General features: G+C 39.4%; 2 protein-coding genes across 2 annotated transcripts; both read left to right on the forward strand.

Moving 5' to 3' along the window:
* The first annotated feature begins 1,334 nt into the window (after positions 1–1,334).
* Positions 1,335–5,637, forward strand: LOC134069868 (polymeric immunoglobulin receptor-like). Its single transcript, XM_062526035.1, has 7 exons — positions 1,335–1,473; positions 2,068–2,373; positions 2,753–3,058; positions 3,433–3,732; positions 4,017–4,142; positions 4,532–4,605; positions 4,951–5,637. The coding sequence occupies exons 1-7, from the start codon at positions 1,437–1,439 to the stop codon at positions 5,119–5,121; spliced, it is 1,320 nt and encodes a 439-aa protein (XP_062382019.1). The 5' UTR covers positions 1,335–1,436; the 3' UTR covers positions 5,122–5,637.
* Positions 5,638–7,119: 1,482 nt separating this feature from the next.
* LOC134069950 (polymeric immunoglobulin receptor-like) lies at positions 7,120–12,681 on the forward strand. The gene is made up of 7 exons (XM_062526151.1): positions 7,120–7,248; positions 7,759–8,058; positions 9,825–10,118; positions 10,242–10,532; positions 11,024–11,149; positions 11,915–11,967; positions 12,077–12,681. Exons 1-7 carry the CDS (start codon positions 7,209–7,211, stop codon positions 12,239–12,241), a joined length of 1,269 nt encoding a protein of 422 aa, XP_062382135.1. The 5' UTR covers positions 7,120–7,208; the 3' UTR covers positions 12,242–12,681.
* The last annotated feature ends 6,751 nt before the right edge of the window (positions 12,682–19,432 follow it).

Below are 19,432 nucleotides of genomic sequence, written 5' to 3' on the forward strand. Positions count from 1 at the left end.
AATGTTTGCGCCTCTCGCTCCGCTTTAACGCTCTCTGGTCAAGTTCCCTCCAAATCATCTTCAGCTTCTGATTCTTGTGGTTGCCTTTGTGCATCACAAAGGGCATCACAATGCAATGTGCTTTATTGCATGAGAGTGTTCAGAGTTTTGAGATCTGCAAATTGTGTTTTAAAATTCAAAACTGTAAATGGGTTTTGCCAAAAGAATGATCGATTCGAGACGTGTGAGCATGTTATTGATGTGAGAAGCTCATTATAGTTTTTTGCAAACTGGTTTTATCGAAATACTTAGCACTGCACAGGACCACACACCCAAACAGCAAAATACCTGCAAAATGAAGCACTGCACCAAAACTACATACGCCGTTATCAAAATCAAACATTTGCACCGAATGACACACACTTCAGTCATATTGGTTAGATAAATATATTTGTCTATCCAATTACTCACTGTTGGATATAATGAAAAGCACTCTCATCTCATTAGCATTTGCCATAATACTACAATAGTTCAAATTGTAGTGTCATTTTAAATGGCAATGTTTTGAAATGGCAAATATGTGACTTTATGTGAGATTGTTGTGTCTTATGGAGAGAACTTTTAAAAAGTGGCATTTTGAATTGCAAAATGTGTGTAAGGCAGGAAATGTGTTTAGACATTTGGAGACTTTGCCCTCTGTGTGCCATGCATTTCTAGCCTGACTATCACCATACTAAGATCAATCTTTTCAGATTGAACATTAGTCTGGGGAGTCTGCACTGTATTTCTAGATGCACAACACATGATCAATGGGCATAGTTCAAATGACTCACTTTGGATAGTCCTTCAACCAGTCAGACCATCAATCTGGGTGCGCCTGGTGGATAAGTCCGTTTGTGATTGGTTCCAGCAAACATGGACAGGAAGCAGGATAGACAAATCTTTGGAGTTGCATGGCAAAATCCGAATCGCCTGCAGATCGGTTTACCCAGTCTAATGCTTTTCATTTTAGTGACTTAGAAATTAAAAAAAAAAAAAAGAACTGTAACATATCATCACTCCTCAGGTTCGCAAGTTCTGAATGTGACAAAGTCATGTCTTGAGTATTAAGACAGCCATAATCTAAAGCTCATCACACTAAGGAGATGTATAATTAAGTCAAGTCATAAATATTTAGACGCTGGGTAATGTCAGGCTTTTATTTATTTATTTATATAATATCTATTTTGTAAAGTTGGTCAGAAGTACACGATAAAATCTTTTCGATGTGTGTACAGTGGGAGGAGAGTGAAAGAGGAAGAAGTCAAACTTAAAGACACAAAAAGCAGCAGACCGTCAATTAGTGAACCATTGCGACCTTAGCTTACACTTCTTTTTATACATATATATTTTTTAAAAGATCAGACTAGACTTATGCAAACCTCTTTGAACAGACCATATCTAAAGAGAAAGTCAAGATGATTCTGTTATTGTCAATCTTCCTACTGATCTCAGGTAAAATAATTTAATTTTTTAATCTGTACAAATGTAGATGTTTGTCAATTCAATGGAAAATGATTGGTTTAGTTTTGTTTTGACACCACAGAACCAAAGTTACATATTATTGTATGATATGCTACATGTACACATTGAATACATGTAAAACACAACTGCCAAAATGTTACATTTCTTTCTGAATATGGATGTACAGTTTGGCTTAGTGGTGTAATGGCATGGTATGGCCACGTGGTGGCAATCTGAATAATTTAGGTTCAAATGTATGGCAACCTAGGAAGAACAATACAGGCGGAGGTCTGCGCTCTCTGAGTGCTTTTCTAGCTAGAATAGGTTCTACAGTATCTGATATTTTTTCAAAATTGAGCTGTTGACTTATTGAGCTGTTGACTGTGTTCCTTAAAGTTTTTGGACATTATATCTAAAGAGTCATTCCACTTATCAATAGGCCTACAATTCTATGGAATTCTAAAACTTTGAACCTGAATAGCTCACAACTACTCCGCATGCATTTAGAACCCTATAATTCTAAGGGGACGGAATGTGCTTAGTCCTTGTTAAATCAACTACTGTATTTCTGTCACTATATGGCAGATTGGTGTGAAGCAGATTTAAAAGCTGGCTATCTGGGAGGAACGAAGAACATCTACTGGCGCTACGAACCACAGTTCAGCATGATGCCAAAACACCTGTGCAAACGCGATGATACCGGCATTGTGATCATAGCCTCCACTAACACAGCAGTCAAACCTCAGAGCAGATTCTTCATACATGATAACCAACAGTATAGAGTTATCACGGTTATCATCACGTCTGTGTCTGACAGTGACACCGGGGAGTACTGGTGTGGAGTTTTTGAATCTGCGAAATTTGTCTACTTTGATAAAGTGGACTTTTCGGGTGAGCATGAAAAAAAAAACTGAATTCATTTGAAATACTGAATATTATCTTGAGAAATAAGCAGCCGTTTTTTTTTCTTCTAAAAAACTGTGTATGGTATTGCCGTGTTTTCACTTTGTCATGCAATAAATCACATGTTATATTCAGTTGTTAGCGGCTTCCATTGTTGTTTTCCAAACCAAAAACTCTCTCGCCTTTCTCTCAAGTTCAGTGTGCTTTTGCCACGACTCTGCATTTAACAATATTGCCTAAGCATTGTTCTCTCTCTCTCTCTCTCTCTCTCTCTCTCTCTCTCTCTCTCTCTCTCTCTCTCTCTCTCTCTCTCTGTCCCTCACACACACACATACACACACACACACACACACACACTCACACACAGCTATGCCACTAACTGGATACATGGGAGGGGCGGCAGAGATTGAGTTCTTGTACAGTCAGGGATATGAGCAGAAGGCAAAGTACCTCTCCAGACCAGGACTAGAAACCTCCTTCCACACCCTCCTCATCCAAACGCAACGCAGCCAGACCAGAGCCGACAGCGAGAAGTTCTCCCTCCGCGACGACACCACGGCGAGGAAACTCACCGCGACTATCAGAGGGCTGCAAGCAGAGGATTCTGGGACATACTCTTTTGGAATGGAGACTGCTGGGCACTATATTCACTGGCCACTGGCAGTTAAAGGCCGTATGTTGGATGTTTCATCGCAATACCATAGCCATGCTTGCATCCATGTCATTTCTGTAATCTATCAGAGCGCTTTAATTGAAATGGAGGGCAACGTACCAAGTCTACAGCAACAAGCCAAGTGTATGTGCATGGGCCTCAGCTATTCAGCGTGGCATGTAGGGGGCAATATGCTGACTCATCCATTATTGTGATAAATGTCTTAGCCCATGGTGTTACCCTAGCAAATTGGTTTTGCTCAGTTATTAATTTAGTTTCAGTTAAACATAAGCTTTTGCACTGTGTCATTCATTCCAATTAGGGTTCATAGTCTTATATTGTTGCATTCTAAGCAGAGTCTGACTGTGTGGCAATCTCCTTCTTATCATTGGCAGTGACTGTGGTGAGCTACACAGACGGTCGCTCCGTTACTATATCCTGCAAGTATCAGAGAACAAGAAGTAACAAGAGGAGTAAACACTTTTGCAGAGGAAAATATCCAGTAGAGTGTTTGGAGCAAGGGCTGCTGGCAGGAGTAGGCAGGTTCTTTTTGCGGGACAATGCTGCTGACCAAGTCTTCACCGTCACCATCTCTAACCTCACCGAAGAGGACGCTGGGATATACTGGTGTGTAGAGATGATTGGCAACAGTGGAGCAGAGTTCACTTCAGCTGTTCAGCTAACTGTCAAGAAAGGTCAGTGATTCAATTGCTAGCAAATAAGTCATCAGTCCAACAAATATCAGTGTGTGTGTGTGTGTGTGTGTGTGTGTGTGTGTGTGTGTGTGTGTGTGTGTGTGTGTGTGTGTGTGTGTGTGTGTGTGTGTATGTGTGGTGTATACTTTATACAGTATATACATCCTACGATTTTTGAGTTATACTTTCGAGAGTAATAAAAAACTGAAGTCTTCACAATGTACTGTATAGGTCATGGGCCACTGAATGTCTCGTTTGTCTTTTCCACTGTCTGCTACGTTTAGACTCAAGTGCAACAGTGTCTGAGTCAGACACAAAGTCAGTCACCTGGGTGTTGGTCCCTATTGTGATGCTGCTGCTGTTGGCCATAGGCCTCCTGGTGGTCAAATACAAGAAGACATGTGAACGAGGTGAGTTCATGTGATGAAAAATGTGTAGATCAGCCTTTAATATTGCTTTTTCGAATGTATGTGCAAATGAAATAAGTTCTGCACGGGAAGAGTGTGATTCCTACATTAAACTGCTTTTCCACACATGCTGAATTTAGCTGAAGGACCATTATTGATCAAGGTGCAAGGAAGTTGTGAAAATGTTCATTTTATTGTGCTCCATGAGTATCTTAATTGTGTTCTACCGTAATTTCCAAATTATTAGCCGCAGCTTAAACATTGATTTTGCTAAATTTCTACAGCTATGAAGTTAATACACAGGAGCATTTTGTATGGTATTAATATGGTTTTGTTTCTTTTAACTTGCATAAAACACTGTCTGGCTTATTCACATTACGGGTAATACACAGAAAATTACTGTAAATGCCTTGTAGCATCTACCTCAGATGTTCAGATGGACATGAACACAGCAGGAAATAAACAGGTGAGAAATATAAACAGCTTAAACAAATAAGCAACAAACACACACAGACTTCAAGTTGGGCATTTAAAACAGAATTGCCATTGATCTTAAAACAATCTGAATATGGAATATTTTTTTTCCTCTCCCAAACTTAAAATGTATTTCATCCTGATGATTTTTTTTTTTTGTTTGTTTGTTTGTTTTGTTTCAAAGCTGATAGCTGTTGCAGGAATAAAAATGGCGCAAGAAACATTTCAGCTTCAGATCTCACCTGTTTCTCCTAAAATCTCCTTCGTTCTCTGTCAAAAAAGCCCTCCCCTGCCCTCTTTTCTCACCTCACTTTGTTTCTCTTAAAACACATTTCAGGAGAAACAGGAGGCTGTTGATTATGAGAACGATGATGTACAAGTCAGTGGTAGGACTTCAGTCGACCCCCCAATACCTCCCCGAAGAATCGACAGACTCAGTTCCGATGACATGTACCAGAATTCCGACATGGTGGAAGACATTCCGCCCTACCTGACGGTGATTCCGTGACCCAGCCGATGGAACTCCCGTTAAAGTGCCCGACATAGCTAACCACAATTTGGACAATACAACAAAGTACTGTATAAGACCCACCACAAAAACGCAAGTTAAGTTTCAGAAAATGACCAATCGTACCAGAGCAGGAGATGCTTGTTCTCTCGCCGATGTAGCCGTACCTTGACAGAGGGATTCTGTTGTTGTGAATAAAAATCAAATGATATACTGTATATGTTTTCTGATAAATATATTTACATCTGAAGAGAGTGGCCAGCTAAAACTTGCCAAACATATTTTCCTTATTTTCTCTAGTCTCTAAAGATCTACAAACATCATAAACAAGTTATAACTGAATATGAACTCTCCACATTTACTTTTGGATTGCCTGCACACACATTGCTGCAAGTTAATTGTCTGTAGAGAGACTATACAGCAAATAGCTGCAGTCATATTCTATACCAATATGGTAAATCTGGTTGACATACTTTTGGTTCATTGAATCACATTCATTTATTTCTTCTTACAAATATGGGGTCTTTTTGAATAAATGCATTACAGCAACACCCAAATTGTGTGCTCATATGTGTTGCTATAGAGGATTTCAGCCAAACAAATGAATATCAAGTGCTCTCTCAAGAAACACCAACCCGAAACACATACACACTCTCTCTCTCTCTCTCTCTCTCTCTCTCTCTCTCCCCCGGGGCAATTCAAGAACACGCAAACACATCCCCCTTCTTCCAGCTTGAGGTGTCAGCATGTCGCATGTTCAGAAAGAGGACATGAAAGTGTCTGCCGGAGAGAGAGGAAGCTGCTTTCCCCCACAAGTTCCTTGCAAGTTCCAAGTTCATGCCCTGATGAAGGCCAATATGGCCGCAACATGTAGGTCATGTGCTTTTGAAACTACTTGCCATGAACCATGAAAGGCTTTTTATATTTAAAAAATCTAGGAGTGCCTAGCTGCTAACCCTTTTTTTGCTTTTGGATTCTCACCTCACCCGTAGCAGAAGAGCACCTGAGTACTAATTTATAGATTCCTGAGCGCCCTAAGCCCTTTTGTCTTTTTAAGTTCCTTGCACTTGGAAACACTGTACTTACTGCCTATCTAATAAAATCACATCAATACAATTAATAATCAAGCCTTACCAATCTTACAGCAAGATGAAAAAAAAGAAGTTCTATTATTTTGTGTTTATGTTGTCTACACGGTCCACTTTTGCTTGCACTGCGATGAGGAGGGAGGAGGTCTAGATTTCATTTGTTAACATCAAATGCTGCTATCTTTTATGGAATGGAAGAATATCCTATAGGACAATAAAGACTATGAAGAGACTTACCTACTGTAGCACTGTCTTGTGAAATCATTTGACTTAATTTAAGATAAGCTTGACTTACAAGTTAGAGCATTTGCCAGCAAGATTAATATAATAAAAATACATTCCTTAAATGGTATTCATCATAACTTGTCTGTACGATGCCATATTTCTTACAACTTATGATGATTAGCCCATTCTTTCACACTGACATACAATTGTGTTCTCTCTTTATTGTTATTTAAAACTTTGAAACATGTATTCCCTCTGGAGATTTAGTTTTATGTAGGACTCAAAAATTATTGTGTGGCTTATGAGGGAACAGCCAGTGATACCATTGATAGCTTACATGGGATCAAAACGAAAAACAATGGCTACATGCTATCCATTTGGGGCTACATGCCCACCAAGTTTCGCGCACCCCGGTTATTCAGTCTCCCGGGTATCCTTGACGGAAATTTGGCTCGCACAAAAAAAAAAGAAAAAGAAAATAAATACTTAACCTATATGACTGCTGCTTTGCTGCACGGTGGTCATAATAAATACTCTCTCTCTCTCTGTCTCTCTCTCTCTCTCTCTCTCTCTCTCTCTCTCTCTCTCTCTAACACACACACACACACACACACACACACACACTCTCTCCAGACATTCATGGAGTGTGTATGTGGGACGAGAGAGGAAGGGGAAGCACGCTAGGCAACAGAAAACTTAAAAAACAACTAGACACACTGGCAATAACACTTGACTTGACTCAAGTTCTGACTCTCACAGACCTGAAAACTTAAAATGGCTCTGTTTGTGACAATCATCTTCCTCCTGATCCCAGGTAAAGCTGTTGTCTTTTTATATTATTGTATACAGTGCATGCTATTATATATGGGGGAAGAATCTCTAATGCAAGAATATAAGATAATACTTGCAAGACATGGTGAAATTTGGGGGATACAAATAGTGGGACAATTATGGGCAAAAGTGTTAAGCCACCTTGCATGTTTTCCTTATCAATGCCAATGTTAATCAATGTATATCGTGCACACTAATGATCATATCACACATCAAATGAGGTCTTAAAACTGTTGCATGTATTTTTTTCTAAATAGAGATAGTTATTAATTTAACATATAACAATACACAATGCTACCTCTCTGTTATGTGTGTTAAGCTGTGTGTGATTGATTGACTGTGTATATGTGTAGGGTGGACTGTAGGAACTGAATTGCCCTGCGGGAATCAATAGTCTCCTGTATCTGTATACACTTGGCATGCATGTATTATTAATCATGAATACATTCTCAGTTCATCAATTTGTAATCAAACTGTTTGTGTTTCTCTATAGTAGGTTGGTGTGAAGTAGCAGTGAGGACCGGCTATATAGGGGAAAGCACAAACATCTACTGTACCCCGCCACCACAACTAAGCACTGTCCTGTTTCGCCTCTGCAAACGCACCGATGGTAACAAATGTAATGTTATCATTTCCACAAAGGCACAGGGGAACCCTCATGGCACCAGATACACAATGGCTGACCAAGGGCACATTGTCATCAATCCGATCTCTGACAGCGACACAGGAGAGTACTGGTGCATTTGGGAGTCAAATGGGAAGCTGACCACCACTGAAAAAATAAAATTTTGGGGTAAGTGTGCTAAGTGTGATGAATTCATCATATACTGTACCGTTCAGATGTGAAGCAAATCAGCAATAATTTTGTGTTATTTTGTGTTCTAAATAATCATTGTAATTACGTCCATTAAAAATGGAAAATGCATGGAGCTATAATCATTTCCAATTTTTAGACATGTTTATTATGTTTACCTTGATTTTGTACTGATCCAAGTGATGTATTCTGTAATGTTTTGTTAACTGTTTCCTTTTGGGGATGTGAGGGAGGAAGCTTTTAAGAGTCAAAGGGTGCCTCTCATTTAGTCTTTTATACATCCTCCCTTCCTTCCTCGGTCCATCGTTCCTAACGATCTAAATAAAGAATGATGGGGCAGCACCAATGGAATAGTCTATCCAGTGTTAGTTCTAGATCAGTGGGAACGAGCCTGGAGGATCGAGGAGAGAGTTAAGAGGCACCCACTGTGTGCAGAACTGGTAGCAGAAGTAAGGTCAGATGGCTAGCACACAGGACCAGGGTACATGTGGGGGACAGGGATGAGGGCAATTACGAGATAATTTCTCAAAATAATGAGATAATATCTGAAGAAAAAAAAAAAATTTAGAAGATTTTTTTTTTATTTGTATTTATTTATTAATTTATTTTACTCTCCACTGGCTCCCTATAGTAGCCAGAATTAAATTTAAATCTCTCACTCTGGCCTATAGGACACTGACTGGATCTGCTCCTAGCTACTTCAGTTCTTTGATCAAGATGTACATTCCCAACCGCCCATTGCGATCTTCTGAGGAGCGTCTGTTATGTCGACTAACCATACATGCTAGGTCAAATTGTAGATCCTATTCTTCAGTGGTTCCGTGTTGGTGGAATGAGTTGCCCAGTGCTCTCCGTTCCAGCAACAGTTTTGGATCTTTTAAGAGGGGTCTTAAGGCATATTTGTTTAATATGCACTTAGTCTTTTGAGCGTTTGTTATGTGTTATGGTTTGTATAATAGTATAATAGTATTGTTTTGTTATAATTTGTCCATTGTTAGAATTTGACATTTATTCTGCTATTGTCCTTAAATTTAGCCATACCATGCTATAGTTATTGTTATTATATAATCATCTGAGTAACTTATTTGATTGCTATTCTCATTTCATTGTTTTTATTTCTCATTAGGTTAGTGCTTAAATGATTGTTTTATTGATAATATTGCTATTCTCCCTATTTTGTAATTGTTCACTGTTAATTTAATTTGTATTGCTATTTATTTGTATGTCGCTTTGGACAAAGGCGTCTGCTAAATAACCATAACCATAACCATAACATATATGTATTATCTCGAAATAATGAGATATTATCTTAAAATAACGAGATATGATCTCGAAATAACAAGATAACATACGGCTACCGTATCTGTGGATAGTTCAGGCACCAGAAACGGCAAAAAACAGCGTGTTTAACAGAATTGCACAGGAGGGAGGGGGAGGGAGTAGTGAGCGAGTTCTCTGTTTTGATTGAATGTCAACTGATGTGATGTTACCCAACATTTCTTATAGCGCCTTCAAGTGTGGAGGGGGTCGAGCACTATTGAGTTGAGACATCTGTATGTGGTGTGTGCCTAATTCAAAGAAACATAGATGAATGAAGCTGGCTGCCTTGTTGATGCTGCTTTTTTTTCTTTTTTTTTCTCCATATGCATTGTTCATTTGATGGGTATTCAAGCCATTATTCATTAAGCCAGTATTCTTTATGGTTCGTGCTTACAATACATTTTTTTTTTTTTTTTTAATTACAGCCATCCCCATAACTGGATACATCGGAGGAAAAGTAGAGATGAAACTACTGTATGGATCTGGATATGAGAACAAGGGAAAGTACCTCCAAAGAGAAGGATGCCTCACCAGTCTCATTTACATTCAAAATGGCCAGACCAGGACCAATAAAGAGAAGTATTCCCTTTATGACTATGCCAGAACCAAGGAGCTTACACTGACCATCAGAGGACTTGAAGCAGAGGATTCTGGGAAATATATGTTTGGAATACTTGACGTTGGGGTTTTCCCTGAATGGCCACTGATAGTGAAAGCCTGTACGTTGGATGTCAATGACAATTGTGCATGTAATTTGCAATTGTAAATGGTCAATGGTGCATGTTTTATAATAATAAGTCATGTTTTTTTTTTGCTGTTGTTTTTTTAAATGTAATTGCCAGTGATTAACGTGAGCAACTTTGAGGGACACAACACTAAAATACCCTGCAAGTACCAAACTGCTAGAAGTTCAGGGTATCTCCCGCATTTCTGCAGAGGACGTGATCCTGGGGAGTGTTTGGAGCAAGGGGCGCTGGAGAACAGATTATCTTATGAGGACAGTGCAGCTGAGAAAGTCCTCATTGTGAGCATCTACAACCTACGAGCAGAGGATTCTGGGATATACTGGTGTGTGGACTTTCCTGACAGAGGACCCGAGTTTACGGCAGCCATTCAGTTAACCGTCAAAAAATGTGAGTGCATTTCTTACTAGCAATAAATGGTCCTAATGAATGCAGCACATTATATTCCATCTCTCTATATGAGACAATGAGAGAGAGAGAGAGAGAGAGAGAGAGAATGAGAGAATGAAATAATCAAAACATTTAAGTTTTCACATTGTACAGAGGTCACGGCTAGATCCTTCAGTGTACACTGAATCAAAGATCCTTCATTACTGACAAGATAGAGCAACGTAATGCATCTCTATGGAAGCAAAATTCGAACAGTTCCTGTTTGCTTAAAGAGGCGTGTTGCAAAGACGTCATAGTGGGATATCGATCTCTGTCAGATCGGCAAGCTGTTCAGTTTGAATGTTAGCAGGTCTGCTTAAAGGGGGATTTAGCCCCCCTCCCCCTCGTGAAGACAGAACGCGGAAATGATCGAACGTTTGCGCCTCTCGCTCCGCTTTAACCCTCTCTGACTGAATGTCTCATCTGTCTTTTCCATTGTCTGCTCTGTTTAGACTCAAGTGCCACAGTCTCTGAATCAGACACCATCTCAGTCACCTGGGTGTTGGTCCCAGTTGTGATGCTGCTGCTCTTGGCCACAGGCCTCCTGGTGGTCAAATACAAGAAGACGTCTGAACGAGGTGAGGTCATCTGATATCCACATTAGTCCTAGCTCCCATGATACCTTGATTTTTTTTACATAGGGCCCCTCTCATTCATCTTTTTATCTATCTTCCCTTCCTTCCTTCCTTCCTCAGTCCTTCAGCTTGTTCAACACTGGATAGACTATCCTATTGTTGCCGCTCCATTATTCTTTAGAGCTCCCATAGAGCTCCATTGATCAAGGTCACTGAATACTGTCGGTAAAAAATAAAATAAAAATAAAACACTCATAGCATATTTAGTTTTTCTGTCGTTCAAATGCATTCAAGTGAGTGCCTTTCAACAAAAGTATCCAATAAAAAAAAGAGAGATCCAGCATTTACTCACCTATTGACTGCCTTACCTATACGTATCTTAAAAGGTTAATGATTATGGAGACATTTTGCCAAGCCTAGGAGTCAAATATGATTTGAATTATGATTTCAACATTAAAAAATAATGCTGTGGTGAAGTAATGATAGCAGCACTTTAAGACTGTTTCACATTTCACACAATATGCTTGAGTTGGGATGATGTCCATTATAACCATCGTCTTGCTTATCAGTACTTGTGCTGTTTTGCTTTATTCAATAAATAAGAGTCCATCAACACTTTGGATTATGTTTATTACCAGATGCTCCTGTGGAATGTTAAATTCAAGCGAAAACTAATCTAGGTTACATGCTGATTCAGTGATGAGGCTTTTTTATTGGTGAAAAGTTTATGATCAGACTGAGTAACCTGCATTCTGACTGTCTTGACAGCTCCTGACTTGCCAGGCAGTGCAATGTTCACAAATACAGCAAGGACTATAAAGGTGAGTGGAAATACACACAAACATGTAAGCAATCACTATCTTAATTCTATTGAATTGAAATAAATAACATTGGAAAGCGCCTTTTTCATGGAGTTTTTCTTTCTTTCAGGAGACTGTTGATTATGAGTACGATGATGTATCTGCCTCTCAGACAAGGACTGCCAATCTTCCCCAGAGAGACTTTGTTCGCCACACTCCTCATTTCAGCCGAGAACTTTACCAGGATCTGAACCCCAACACGAACCAAGGGAATTCAATTTATATGTCGCTTTGAATCCTGTAATTTGTTCAGAACTAACTAGCATTAGAACAACATCTATTCAAAATATACAACTTTGAACTATGAGTTATTCAAACCTGAGCTATGTGAAATCGAACTAACTAACAAACTAACTTCCTACACGAAGCACCCTTTGAATTTGATTAGCTAGGTGGATTAAGCCATTCTATTGTGTGGTCACCCTTACACCAAAAACGGAGCTATTATTGTTGTTATTATTAGTAGTAGTAGTAGCATTCCTTAGTTTCTTTTGTTCGTTTCAATTGTTTACTACTCATTGCGAATCAACATTCACCACTTGACAAAAAAATATTATACAATTTTGATATTTCTACTTTTAACATTTTTCACAAAATAGTTTTGTGTTTTCTGTGTTGACCTACAGTACGTGTTGACTGTTGAGCATTGGTTTTTGTAAATAATAAAACGGCATATTTTTATAACCCTCCTGATGTGATTGTTTCATGTTATTACAGTGCATGCAAATGCACTGTTCTGTTCTTCCTGGGCATCTTCTTCTTATTACAGTGCATGCAAATGCACTGTTCTGTTCTCCCTAGGCATCTTCTTCTACTTCTTCTTATTATTACAGTGCATGAAAATGCACTGTACTGTTCTTCCTAGGCTTTTTATTATTCCACTTCTTCTTCTAACGCACGCAATTGAGCTTGAACCATTTAACGTAGAAACTTCATTCAAACTTTGTTACGTAGGTCTTACTTAGGACAGGTGTGCTATGACTTTTCAACTTTGTCACTTTTATACTTTTTGAACTATTAGATAAAAACTATTAACAATTTCCCCATAGACTTAACATTGCTCATTATGACATCACGGCAGCAATTAGAATGTTACCCCAGCTGGTCAGCCACCTGGGCACCAACTGTCAGTTTCTCTCAGGCTCCTCTCTGAAGACTACATATTCTGTTCCCCTGTATCCTCTGCGCACAACAGTATCAAAATAAGTCCTCCTAATTCCATCCAACTTTATATCCATTCATCTTCTTCAAACCATTCACTCATCCACCCATTCTAAACAGTCTGCCTATCAACAACATCAATTAGACGCTCTACATTGAACTTTTAAACAATCTACTCTGTCTCAGGCTGGCTCTCTTAAGACTAGCCAGTTAAATTGATTACACCTGTATCTGTATCCACTACTCTCAGTAGAGAGCTGTGTCTCTCCATTCTACAAGAATATAAGGCACATTCCATCCAACATTCTATCCATTCATCTTCTTCAGACCATTCACTCATCCACCCATTAAACTGTCTATCAACATCTATTAAACAATCTGTCTATCAACATCCATTAAACTCTCTGTCTATCAACATTAATTAGACTATCTACATTCAACTTTTAAATTATTTACTCTGTCTCAGGCTTTAAGAGTACTCTGGCTCTCTTAAGACTAGCCAGTTAAATTGATTACACCTGTGTCAACTACTCTCAGAGAGCTGTATCAGTGTCTCTCTTAACAAGAATATAAGGCACATTCCATCCAACCTTCTATCCATTCATCTTCTTCAGACCATTCACTCATCCACCCATTAAACTGTCAATCAATATCTATTAAACAATCTGCCTATCAACATCCATTAAACATTCTATCTATCAACATTAATTAGACTATCTACATACAACCTCGATCCTCAATGATCTACATAAAGAAAGATAGAAGAAGGGCTAGACTATCCCATTGTTGCCGCTCCATCATTCTTTATGTAGATCAGTGAGGAGCGAGAGAGGACGCGTAAACGCTATGAGAGGCACCTTCTGTCTCAGGCTTTAAGCATACAATCTCATTAAGACTACAGATCCTGTTTCACTACTTCCTCTGTCCACAAATGTTTCAAAATAAAGGTCCTCACTGCTATAATACACTATTAAATCATTTAACCATTGTAACTACTCAACTATTTAACTGTTCAACCATTCCAACTGTCAGTTATCAACTATGCCTCCAGTCAACTACACAAAACCTGGCACCAGCAACCAACATAGCAACCATTAAAATTAAGCGTTTATGACCTTTTCCATAGCAACCAACATGATTATACTGCAGTAACTTCTTGTTTCCTGATAGTGGCCACCATAGATACCCTAGCAATAAATGTTTCAAAATAAAAGTCCTCACTAGCAAGCTAGCTAGTTAGCATGGTTAGCATAGTTAACATTGTTAGCATAGTTAGCATTTTTAACATAACTGCAAAAAAAAAACATCTAACTAAGTTAGCTGATCAACCTGGTTAGCATTGTTAGCAATTTTAGCATTGTTAGCATAGTTAGCATTTTTAACATTATTGTTAGAAATCATCAGTTAAGTTAGCTAATCAACCTGGTTAGCATTGTTAGTTTAAGTTAGCATTGTTACCATAGTTAGCATTGCTAGCATAGTTAGCATTTTTAGCATAACTGCTAGAAATCATTAGCTAAGTTAGCTAATCAACCTGGTTAACACTGTGAGCATAGTTAGCATAGTTAACATTTTTACCATTACTGCATGAAAGCTAAGTTAACCAATCAACCTGGTTATCATTGTTACCATAGTTAACATTTTAACATGAATAGAAATCATTAGTTAAGTTAGAACTGGAATGTTTCATCTTTAAACTGTCTACCTTCACACTATCAACTCTCTGTAAACTATGCAACCACCATGTTTACCCTAGCTACACCTTAGTAACCATATCTACATTATCTATCTATTTTTGCATTTTCATGCACTGGTAATTCCTTGGAATTGCATTTCTAGTTATTCTCCTAACCAGGTCCTAATTCGCTTCAACCGTTTAACGTAGAAACTTGGTTCAAACTTTGTTACGTAGGTCTTGAAAATAAGACTAATTGTATGTATATTTCAGTTCTGTAAACTTGATACTTTTTGAAATATTAGCAAAATATTTTTCCCCATTGACTTTTCATAGACCTCTGAAGCTGCCCTCTGCCCATATAAGGAGATCCGGGAGTTAATTGAAGCCAACTGCCCATATATGGCAAGCTTTTTTGTAGGCGAACTTCAGAGGTCTATCGCACTGCACTGCTGATTAAGCTGATTTGCACCTGTGTCAAGGGCCAGATGCTCAAGGCCCTATCAAGTTTAATTGACAGCCAGTTAAATTGAACCTGCATTATCAGCTCTCTCTGTCTACCCATGCACTCATACACACACACACACACACCTGACTGCAGCACTTCATATATACCACACTTCTCCATGCACTCCACAACATTCTCACCTTAACCTAACTCGCACGCACGCACGCACGCACGCACGCACGCACACACACACGCGCGCACGCACACTCACATGCACTCACACTCAGAGGTGGAAAAGTCAAGCTTCAGAGAGTAAAAGTCCAATCACGTATTGGTTCTATCTGTGCACTTAAACACAGGTGATCTCACCAATTAGCTGCTCTGCCTGGCTGAAGAGTTGTACTACTTAGAATCAGCTGGTTGGTTGGACTTTTCCACCTCTGTCCCTAAGCCACATACATCACACTGCCCCCCCCCCCCTTCCCTCACCTTCCTCTGTCCACACCTGTTTGTAAATTTAAGTTTGTTTCACATTTTATCTTATGTCTTGCTTTTGCATGCACTGGTAATTTCCTCGAAATTACGTTTTCTAGTTAGGGCCCGAGCACCGAGGTGCGGCCACTGAAAGTGGCTGCACCGTAGGTGCAAGGCCCTATTGTTTTTGCTCAGATTATTATTATTATTATTATTATTCTCTCTTCCTCTTAGCCCGTTTGGCCGTTTCACCAACTTGGCATAAACCAAAACTCTTGTAATTTGGCAGGCATATGTAGAATTGCATTTGATACTCAGAGACAGAGCCCTGGCCTAGGGTGTGGCTCAGGGACTCTATAGCGCCACCTACCGCGCTGTCTGTTGTGGTTGACACATACATTCACGGAAATGAACCAAATTTGGTGGACATGTGTGTTGTATTATTCTGAACAAGTTTTACATTTACACTACATAGTGAATCTTAAACAAATTTGAGTTATGATTATGATTATGATTTTTGCACATCATGTATTTTGAAACACTTCTCCTAGACGGTTTATCGAAATCATGTCATATGAGCAGTAAAATGATCTTGAGGGGTTGCCCGAGAGGAATTGCGAACAGATTTTTGAATTTTCGAAGCATATCGAAATGGCGAAGGTTTGAATTATGGCGTCTTATTATGAAACAGGAAGTTGGTGTTATAGGCAGAAAAAAGGTTAGGAATTGTATGTAATTTGGCAGCTACACATGGAATTGCATCTGCTAGTCAGGGACAGAGCTCTGGCCTAAGGTGTGGCTTCGGGACTCTATAGCACCACCTAGTAGCACATTATCTGTTGTGGTTGACACAAACATTCACGAAAATGAACCAAATTTGGTGGACTTATGTCTTATTGCTATCACTAGTCAGAGACAGAGCTCTGGCCTAAGGTGTGGCTTAGGGACTCTATAGCGCCACCTAGTAGCACGTTATCTGTTGTGGTTGACACAAACATTCACGAAAATGAACCAAATTTGGTGGACTTATGTGTTATTGCTATCGCTAGTCAGAGACAGAGCTTTGGCCTAGGGTGTGGCTTAGGGACTCTATAGCGCCACCTAGTGCGTTGTCTGTTGTGGTTGAAACATACATTCACGAAAATGAACCAAATTTGGTGGGCACATGTGTTATTGCCATCGCTATTCAGAGACAGAGCTCTGGCTGAGGGTGTGGCTTAGGGACTCTATAGCGCCACCTAGTGCATTGTCTGTTGTGATTGACACATACATTCACGAAAATGAACCAAATTTGGTAAGCATTTGTGTTATTGCTATAGCTATTCAGAGACACGATCTGGCCAAGGGTGTCTTATGGACTGTATAGCGCCACCTAGCGCATTGTGTGTTGTGGTTTACACACACATTCACGAAAATGAACCAAATTTGGTGGGCTTGTGCGTTATTGCTATCGATAGTCAGAGATAGAGCTCTGGCCTAGGGTGTGGCTTAGGGACTCTATAGCGCCACCTAGCGTGTTGTCTGTTGTGGTTGACACATACATTCAGGAAAATTGACCAAATTTGGTGGGCATGTGTGTTGCTCATGCACATGCCCACCAACACGCACATGTTGCTTTGTTAGATTCCGAAATGTCACAGGTCTCCGCACCGCAGGTGCTCGGGCCCGCCATCGCCGCTTGCGGCTATATTTATTATTATTCTCCTAACCAGGTCCTATTTCGCTTCAACCGTTTAACGTAGAAACTTGGTTCAAACTTTGTTACGTAGGTCTTGAAAATAAGACTAAGTCTATGTATATTTTAGTTCTGTAAACTTGATACTTTTTGAGATATTAGCAAAATATGTTTCCCCATTGACTTTTCATAGACCTCTGAAGCTGCTATGCTTGCCCATATAAGGAGATCCGGGAGTTAATTGAAGCCAACTGCCCATATATGGCAAGCTTTTTTGTAGGCGAACTTCAGAGGTCTATCGCACTGCACTGCTGATTAAGCTGATTTGCACCTGTGTCAAGTGCCAGCTGCTCAAGGCCCTATCAAGTTTAATTGACAGCCAGTTAAATTGAACCGGCATTATCAGCTCTCTCTGTCTACCCATTCACTCATACACCTGACTGCAGCACTTCATATACCACACTTCTCCATGCACTCCACAACATTCTAACCTAACTCCCCCATTTCACTGCATCATAGAAAGCCATGCTCCTTACATCCACTTACATCCACTCACACACACACACACACGCACGCACGCACACTCACACGCACTCACACTCAGAGGTGGAAAAGTCAAGCTTCAGAGAGTAAAAGTCCAATCACGTATTGGTTCGGTTTGTAAATTTAAGTTTGTTTCACATTTTGTCTTATGTCTTGCTTTTGCATGCACTGGTAATTTCCTCGAAATTACGTTTTCTAGTTGGAACACATTGTTGTATTCTCATGTTATGACCATATTGCTCATAAGTTTAATATCCTGTAACACACTTTGTGTCAGTCATCATTACCAAAAAATAACTTTTTTTCCATCCAGTGTTTAATTATGAATGACAGTAATTTTTCTTGATAACTGGCAGTGATTAAGAATGAATGAGCTGTTTTGTTTTTCAAACCTAGACACAGGAATGTCAAAGAGAGGTTATTAGCAAGCATGCATTCTTGCATTATGCAAGACTGAGATCCCGGTTCCTAATTTCAGCAAATACAAAAAAAAAAAAAAAAGACCTAAGGTCTTTATGAAACATATTTGCAGATAAACATTGATAATGAATTGCATTCTGGACCTATTTGAACCTCTGTGATGTCATTGCCATTTCACACTACACGAATTGATTGCTTTAACGCTATCTGTTTGTGTTTTGGCCAACAAAAGAAAAATGTATGACCACTGACAGGAAGTGAAAGTATATCTGAACACAATATAGGAACATGACTATCTCCACGGTCTATAGATAAATATAACCCACAAGCAAAACGTGTGTTTTTTCATCCTGCTGTCAGCAAATTCTGTTTAGCATCTTTCCGCAAGAGGTGTGATGGATTGAGACAGTTATTTGGGTCCTAGCAACTGAACCCCATCATGAAACTTCAGGACATCCTGTATATTATGGACTGATTTTTGTCTCAATATATTATTTGTATACACATGGACCATGATCCACACAAATGATTTGCAAATGCAAAGTCAAGATTCCTCACTTGTAAATTTAATTTGCAAGCGCAATGACAACATTTGTGACTTGTTAATTGGGATTTTCACAACATTTGCATAACAACAACACGGCAGATGCCTGATCAGCAGGAAGTTAATGATCGCTCATGAAATCAACATTAACACATATAACCCAAGAGGTATGCTTACATATTTTAATATCGTAAAAAAAATAACATAACATAACATTTTTGTCTCTAGGGAAACCCCCTGTCCCCTCATCCCGCCTCTTTCTTTCTGCCTCTTTAGCTTGTGGTTTTAACTAACCTCAGTGACACCAAGTGCGGAAGTGGAAAGGAAGTGAAAATGTATCTGAACGCAGAGAGGAAGCTGGTCGCCACCGCTGTCTCAATAACACAAAGACTGACCTGTACGTCCAGTACGGTGATCATTTCAGGACATCTTCAGACTCAGGTGTCAGACTCAGAGAAACATCATCATCATGTCATCTTGTGACAA

The sequence above is a fragment of the Sardina pilchardus genome, chromosome 1, assembly GCF_963854185.1.
Source record: "Sardina pilchardus chromosome 1, fSarPil1.1, whole genome shotgun sequence".
NCBI classification, from domain to species: domain Eukaryota; kingdom Metazoa; phylum Chordata; class Actinopteri; order Clupeiformes; family Clupeidae; genus Sardina; species Sardina pilchardus.